This window comes from Porites lutea, chromosome 1 (genome assembly GCF_958299795.1).
Source record: "Porites lutea chromosome 1, jaPorLute2.1, whole genome shotgun sequence".
NCBI lineage: Eukaryota > Metazoa > Cnidaria > Anthozoa > Scleractinia > Poritidae > Porites > Porites lutea.
The window spans coordinates 12591200-12599607 of record NC_133201.1 but is presented as its reverse complement, the minus strand read 5'-3'; the positions used below and the strand labels follow the sequence as shown (position 1 = coordinate 12599607).

Genomic DNA, 8408 nt, shown 5'->3' with positions numbered 1-8408 from the left:
AACTCCTGGCTTGGCGGCGTGGAATGCTGCATCGTTTTACAAACTATCCGTTAAGTACCCAGGGGCCATACCGTTTAACTAGCTTTTCCAGGGTATAGCTGTTTCTTTATAGGTTACTACTTAAGTTCTTTTAATATAGGAGTTACATGATGATACTTTTTGGCCGCAGAAACAATCTTACAAGCGAAATTTTGAACAGCTTGGATCTTGTAAGATTAGTCTCAGCTGTGTTACTCTAGACAGACGAACAGTAAAAAAGCTTACTAAAAACTAGGGCATTGATTAAGGTAATTAACGTTTGTTTATCGCAACAATGCTTCACTCTTTTGATTTGTCCCAAGCGTGCTACACAAGATGACCCCGTGTATGCTATAAGCTCATTACATGCGGTGAGTTACTGTCCAAAAATGAGATGGAGTCATAAGCCGCTTACCCACGAGGGACACGTGGAACTCATCAACGTTGCCGACATTTGACCACATCAACAACAATGACCTTTACGCGCATGACCATACAAGTACATACAGTACATACAGACATAACCTTTATTTCAACTCGAATTTTAGAGTAGCCACACTATATAGCCAATATCTTACGGACAAGAGCTGCTTTTAGTGTGCTAAGATTTGTGTGACGTCTCAAGCTGAGGAGGGCATGAAGAGCTTTCTCCTTGAGATGTTCACATAACACTGAGACATTTCCCGACGAGGACATTCGAGTTCCCAAGTAAGTGTATTCACGTAAAACATCAATAATTTGATTATCTACAAGAAAGCGAAAATCATTTTTCCTCCCACGTTTCTGAAAAACTATAATCTTAGTTTTCCGGGGATTGATTTTCATCATCCATGAAGTACAGTATAAAGACAGTTTATCGAGGCAATTTAATATGTAATCCTGTTTTGGATTGCCATAAAATAATTAAATCGTCTGCATAGAACAGAGATTTTACTTTGCACCGGTTTGGCAAAACGGAAGGGTCAGATAATGTATCTTTAAATGCGAAAAGTGGGTCGTTAATAAAGATTAAAACCAGTGGACTTAAGATACAGTCGCTTTGTTTTTTGTAGGGGTCGCACACCTCTCCCATAATGAGTTTGTTTTTAAGCAATTTTAATTGGGCAGGTAGAGTTGTGATGTAGGCTTTTAATTAAGTTATAAAAACAACCAAGTTATAAGACCCGATTAAATGGAGCCTAACTGTCGCCTGTCACACGATTCGCAATTTTTCCTGGGAATCAACTTCCGAATTTCGCTTCCCTCGCGAAAATATTATCTCCGGCCTACCGCCAAGGCTTAATAATATCTGTAAAATATCTGTATAAATTTCTCTAAATTTTTATGATTAAGTCTAATTCTTACAATCGTAAAAAGGTTTCTAAATTAAAAAATACAATCAAATAATGTCGTTCTAACACGACTTTTCTAACAAATTCTAAATTGTCGTTATAAAAGTTTCCAATCTCTTTATAACTGTTTCCATACTTGGCCTCCTTGCTGGATCTTCTTCTGTACACCACAGCACCAGATCCTGGAACTCCCCGCCTGGCCTGTTGGGGACAAGGTCAACGTGTTTTTTACGTTCATAAGAAAATGGAATTTTCGTTGTAAACATTTCACAGAAGAGGACGCCAAAACTGTAAACATCAATCTAAACAGAAAAAAAAAAAAAACATGTTTTACCTTTTCCATTTAAATGATATCGTATGCCCCGTATTTTCCGTAACCCATTCGTCGTTGCACAACTTGCAGAAAAACGTGGTCAAGCGTTGATTTCTGGTCCTATTCAAACAAAAAGAACCTAAAACTATTTGCTTGCAGATCGGAAACTACCCTTGCTTTTCTAAAGGGGCAACTTTTGCAGTTTGGCCACTTTTCAATTTGTTTCTCTCCCATTTTTTAGAGCGTTAAATAGGTTTCAATCCCGTAGGTAAGGTCTCTAAGAAAAAATGAAAAACATGGCCAAATTTTTAATCGAATTAAAATCCTTTTTCAACAATCAATTCTACATGATATTTTCGAGTGCTTCTAATTTTGGCCCTGGCGTTCCGCACAAGGTGTACATCACAGTCATTTTCGAAGCATTAAAATCAGGATGACGACACGAGAGGTAAATCGATCGTGGTTGCAAACGTTCACTAAAGTTACTTAGATTAGCCAAAAAGATTTGAGATCACCAAATCTATTGAGGAGAGCGTATGTTTTCAGATTATCTTGATTGCCTCATCACAGATCATTGTTACTGGAAATGACCTTGGTGTTTGTTATCCTAAAATATCACAGATAACGCCCCTAGAGCCAATTTTCTCTAACAGTTATCATGTTTTGGCCTATTAGGGAACTTGATTCGACTTGTGACCATTCATACAGTTACCTAACGAGTATTTTACAATAACTGAGCGAATCCTCGCGCGCTGATTGGTCGAGAGCTATATGGTCTATGAGATTATAGACTATGGAAATGACGCAACATATCGCGCAGTGCCGGTTGTTTTGTTTTTAGTTTTTCGTAAAAAAATGAGAACTTTCTAACCTTTCCATCATGATTTGTTCGCTGTATCTGTCCGTAAAGGTTCGCTGTATCTGTCCGTAATTTTAGAGAGAAACTGAACTAAACTTAAGTCAAGGGAAACCAATGGCTGTGAACTGCACGCGCTAGAAGGCTACTTGGAGTGACAATACGGCAAGAATTGAAGTCTGGAGGATGCGCACAAACATTGCTGTCCGAGCTTATTGTTTTTGTGCCCTTTATTGCAAGTAATTCCCTCTGAAACGTCGTGTCACGCGCACAAAGAAATAAAGAAAACAAATAGGGTTTTGTTTTAAGAGAAAGTTGTGTGCTGTGTCGGTGAGAGACTGAAACTCAAGAGCTTGCTATTGATTTAGTCCTCTAACTTTTAATTTTAAGTCTTAAAATTGACTCAGTTGTTAAAACCAAATTATTGTGTTAAATAAGTATACGGCTAACAAAGGTAACTTCGCCTGAAGTACATTCTCTATTAAAATGGACGGTAAAAACTTGATTTCCTTTCACAAATGACTTCCTTCACTGATTCTCTCCATTCTAAGAAAAAATTCTATGGGCAAGAAGTCCTTTTCAAGTAATGAGGTAAAGACATTCAGGGACATCTCGCTGGTAAGACTTAAAATACAAATGTCAGCTTTTAAATTTCCCGTATCTACAACAGGGGGTAGACATAGGTGCATCCTTTCTTCACTTTCAGAGCAGTTAGTTTACCGACCTTTGTTTCAGAGGAACCTTAAAAACAGACATCCCTTTAAAGGACTGTGCAGACTCTGTGACATTCGGTAACTCCATGTAAGTAGAAGCTGATTGAGCTGTTTATTTAATATTTTAAAAGTGAAATCACTCTGCTGTGTGACAGGTATTTCTATCAACAAGTTAATCTACAACACTAACCTTAACTGTTTGGTTGAAAGGACTTCCTGCTTCAGGGGCGCTGTAAATCATAGCTCCAGGAGACTTTGTCATCACCTCTTGCAAGAATTTAACAGTGCCATAATCTCCCAGTTTGCCTCGCCACTGGTCATTTTGTTTCCAGAGCAACACATTAGCACTACTGACGTCACGATGAACAATTTTTCTGTTATGAAGGTAGTTAAGGGCGTGAGCCACGTCCAGAGAAATGACAACGATTTCTTTTTCGGAAAGCTGTCGTTCCCTTAACAACTTTCGTAAACTCAATTCCATTAACTCTGTGACAAGCAAAGGCGTTTCGTCTTGAGTGGCACCAATGAATTGCAACAGGCATGGATGACGGCACCTTGAAGCAATGTCCATTTCGCGTTCAAACAAATCACGTCCTCCAGCATTTAAAGTAAAGTCTTTAAGTGTCTTTACTGCAACGACAAAACCACGATATCTTCCTTTAAAAACCATTCCGTATCCTCCCTCTCCGAGGCTTCTATCAGTCATAATTTCAATTTCATGCCGAGAAATTATCCAGTCACGTGTCATTAACTGGGATTCATATTTACTTAACTTTTCTTTAGCTGCAGAGAGGTCTCTCTTTAGATCTACCTGATCTTGGACGCTATCTCTAAACTCTTTTTCCAAGTCAGTAAGTTCCTTCAGCTTTATACCGAGCTGTTCTTGGAATTTTGCACTTTCTTTCTCTTTCGTTTCTTTCTCTGCTCGCAAAGTTGTCAGCTGTCTTTGCAAAGCTTCTTGTTGCTCATCTTTCTCTCTCAGTTGGTCTTCTGTCCTTTTCAGTTGCTCATCTTTTACCTCCAGTTTCTCTTTCATTTCCCTCAACTGTGTTCTCATGTCCGATAAATATCGTTCCATCCCGAGCTCTCGTAAAGTTAAATGCTTGCTGGGACCTAACGACAAGATATCCTAAGGATAAGAATTGCTATTACAAAAATAAAGATATGTAAGGATAGTTTCCTTTTTCTCATAAGCTTTCTGTTTGAATAAGCAGGGATATTACAGTACAGTTGCATGGAAGTCTAAAGGTTTCATCAGGTCTGTTAATTATGACCGTCAAAGCCGGAGAGAATGGTTACAAAAACAGTGCACCTGAATAAACATATCATGTGAAAAAGTTCACAATGTCAACAGCACATACTGTACTATTCCCTCTGAATTCCTTCATTCAAATTAAAGCAATATCTAAACAACTCCCTTATCTGATGAGAGATGCGAAAACCTGTTTTACTAATTTCAGTGAGGCAGTTTAGGTGATTGGTTATGTCTGAAGCTTATCACCTCAGTGCATCACTAATACCAACGCAATCCATCATTCACCCTTTTCCCCCCAAAAGTGGTTAAAGTCACAATTCCACAGAAATTCCAAATTTCATTTGTTAACACGCGGAAAGACAAATTGTACCATGTAACAGGACTACCAACAACCTCAAAGACTCCATCATTCAATCTGAGAGTAAAAGGGTTAAAGCGATCTTAATTTACTACCTTCTCTATCTCCCCATGTCTCCTCTTCAGACTGCTCCTCTTCACCTGCTTCTTCTTGAAGTGTCTGCGTTGTTTCTTCAGCAGCTTGCTCCTCAGTTTCACCAGGTCCCTATACCATTCAAGACATAAAAGAGTCTGAACAATGTTATTCCTTCTTTATAGACACATTCCTTTTATATAAATAGTTTCGTTTTATAACATTTCAAATTTACCACCGACGCAAGAGCTTGTAAGCAAAAACACCTACAAACTTTCAAGTACGCTTTGATGAAGGTGGACAAAAATTTAGAAAATGAATAAGATCTGTTTATTATATTTGTCTTTAGTATTCACCAAATCAGTGGATAGCAATTTTCGCGCGTTCTTATCTGCTCCCGTAACTCGGAATATCCTTGGATATTCACTGTTTTGGGGCGGGATTCAAAATGGCTTCTCGTTTCGCGACAGTTTCGAAAGATGAAATTTTAGCGGTAACTAAAGTATAGCTGCGCCAAAAATACCAAGAGAAAGACAAAATTTGGCTTGTCGCTGTTTACTGGTCGGTAGAAAAAAATTTTCTCGCTGGATTTGCAACAAAATCGTAAAAAAAAATGATCCCCGAAACACTGTCCGTTGAAACGTACGTAAACAAACTCTAACAACGTGACGTCTTTTATTTACAAAAAGTTCCTTTTTGATTTTAATCCAAGTGATTTGGTAAATACTAAAACAACTATCTCCCTCAGGATCGGTTCATAGCGCTAGATATGTACCTCGACGCTTCGCGTTTTGGTATACAGTCAACTCCCTTTATAGCGGACACTGTGGGGACCTCGAGTTAGTGTCCTCATTAGCGAGTGTCCGTAATAGCGGGAGTTGATTTCAGTCAAACATCTGTAATTTGTTTTTGCTGGGGATTTAGCTGCTGTCCTTATTATCGGGGTGTCCGTTATAGCGGGATGTCCGCAAGGCGAGAGTTGACTGTATTTCCATAATAACTCATTCATCCCTTAAACTTAATTGTCCCTTCTACGGCTTGGGACATAATCAATTTTAATGGTCATAGAGGGCTTTGACATTGAATTAGTGCGGGGCGAAAAGTTTTATCAATTGAAACCATACCCGAATGAACACGATTCAGTCAAACAGAGCAGAGAAAAATGCAAAAAAGGAAAAAAAAATACATGTTAAGTTGAGCAGACCTGACCTGACCTGTTTATGTCATATTTTGACAATTTAGGACTGAATTTCTTTATTGCGCTCACTAATCATTCAGATTCGTGTTACGTGACGGATTCAATGTTTTTGCTGCTATTAGTTGACTTCAAGCTACTTAAAGCCAAAACAGAAACAAGCTTTAATGTCTGGTAGCCCCTCTCAGGTTTTATCTGTCATAAAGGATTGGTCTGGAATTGTAACAGAACAAGCATCAGGAACAGAAGTGCTCGACCGTGCTCAACTAGTAGGCACCCATTTAGTCGGCAGGGCTGATCAGAAAACGGCTCGACTAGTTCCCAACAGCGCTTTTCGACACAAGTTATAGGGGAGACTTTGATATGAAAAAAATCTTCAAATTCTACGAACTACTATCATATTAATGTATGAAGACACACATTTTTTTGTTTGCCAGTAAATACCTCCTTCTGGACGGGCTTTTCTGTGTAAGCTTCCATCATATCCATTCCCGGAGGAATGGAGGATCGCTTTTCTATTTTCTTCAAACGATGTTTCCGTTTTTTCCTCTTCTTCTTAGCTGCAATTGTTTTCAAGAATTTAGATTAATTACTTCTGTTGAAGTTAACGAAGGCAAGAATAGAATCAAACTTAGGTTGAACTTCAGCACTGGGATGGGTGATGGGATGAAGCAACTTTTCATCTAAACAGAAGCACTACCAAGATCTGGGTACTGCTTCTATTCGTAAAAGCAAATTTCCTTCCAATCATGGGGTTTGCAAAGTTTTTTTTTGAATTTGTGTTTGTCCTGGTGTCTTGCCATTAAATTTCATTTTCCTTTCAAGTTGGCGCTAACAAAAACTAAAATACTTCTCTACTTACAAAGCAACTATATCCCTAGAAAACGTTTTTTGGTAACTTCAGTGCATTGTAATGGCCCCATCACGTTTATCACACGCAAACGTTTGCCTTCCTGTTGCGTAAGCTGACTAATATCAATAGGAGTCTATAAGACGACTGGGGCGAGTCAGTAGAAGACGCTTGCCTTAATTGAAGGACAAAAGAATTTCTTCCTTTTTGTGAATTCAACGTAGAATAGAACTAAATTTAATTTGAGAGAAGGGAATAGAAAGGCAACGAACAGAATGGACACTATTACAACTGCACTAATGCAATAACAACTCGGAGTATGAGATCGAAGCTCTCAGCACATGCCAGGCTAACAAATCAGGTCAACTACGCACCAAAATCCTTACCTGATCTCAACGCTAATTTGAAAATAGGGAAATGTCAAAGATTAGGCGGTTATAAAAAAATCAAGTTTTCGTCCATAAGAAAGGTCTGAATAAGATAGAAAAAAATGTTCCTTCTGTGACATTTTCGAAGGAAACAAATGACGCTAGTTTTTTTGGGAGGCATCAAATAACAGTACGAGCTCTCATGTCAAACTTCTATTAAGCAAATTTGACTTTGTTTCAATGGGTGAAACTCCCTCACTAAGTTTAGTGCGCTGCACAGCTTCTTTGGTTTGCGTTTTCACATGCACTTCTTTAGGATGTGTTTCGAGAGGCTTTTCAATAGGCTTTTCAGCTAACTGGGTATCTCTCCCAGTAGTAGGGTTCGTTCTTGTTTCTTTTACCATGACTTCATTTTTCTGAGTAACTGTTGTCTGTTATAATTGAACAGTATCCACAACTGCCTTATTATTTACTGGCGCTTCCTGAATAATAACTTCTGTTTTTTTAGGCTTGTCTTCTGAATTAGCTAGTGTTGCTGCAACCTGCGCTGCAAACTGTGCCCTGACATTTGTCTCAGTTTGCTGCTGAAATATCAAGGGTGGGGTGCTTGAGCTACTACTCTGACCTGAAATGTCTGGAGTAATGTTATTAGGGGTACCACCAGTGCTTCCTGTTAAACTCCCAGAAGGCTGTCTGTTGAGAATCTCTTGCGTCACATCCTTGTTACTATTTGGATCCTTTATCTGGATTATCTTTCTTTCCCGTGCACGGGGCTCAAATGTTTGAGCTTGATATTGTGGCATTCCCGTCATGGGCCCTGAAGGAGCTCTGACAATGTACATAGGTGGGGTGGGTTGCCCCACCTGGTAAACAGTTGTCGGTTGAAAATAAGGAGAACCTTGAGGCTGTGAAGGGCCAGACACTGGGGCAAATTGTCCTTGCAATGGTTGTTGAGGGCGGTGATACCGCATTTGTGCCGGGCTACCCATGGAAAGAGAGAAATCAACCTGCAAAAAAAAACCAAATTCTATTAGCTGACTATTTATAACACATACTCACTATTAAATTTCATCACATCA

General features: G+C 38.9%; 2 protein-coding genes across 2 annotated transcripts in view; both read right to left on the bottom strand.

The window, feature by feature from the left end:
- Nucleotides 1-1096: 1096 nt before the first annotated feature.
- LOC140945448 (dual specificity protein kinase shkB-like) lies at nucleotides 1097-6677 on the bottom strand. The gene is made up of 4 exons (XM_073394474.1): nucleotides 6556-6677; nucleotides 4940-5048; nucleotides 3422-4344; nucleotides 1097-1651 (listed from the first exon to the last, which is right to left on the bottom strand). Exons 1-4 carry the CDS (start codon nucleotides 6598-6600, stop codon nucleotides 1436-1438), a joined length of 1293 nt encoding a protein of 430 aa, XP_073250575.1. The 5' UTR covers nucleotides 6601-6677; the 3' UTR covers nucleotides 1097-1435.
- Nucleotides 6678-6814: 137 nt separating this feature from the next.
- LOC140950207 (eukaryotic translation initiation factor 4 gamma 3-like) overlaps nucleotides 6815-8408 on the bottom strand; it is a 61222-nt gene continuing 59628 nt past the window's right edge. Inside the window, 1 exon segment of the mRNA XM_073399445.1 lies at nucleotides 6815-8336. Coding sequence (XP_073255546.1) covers nucleotides 7764-8336 — 573 coding nt within the window. The 3' untranslated portion in view covers nucleotides 6815-7763.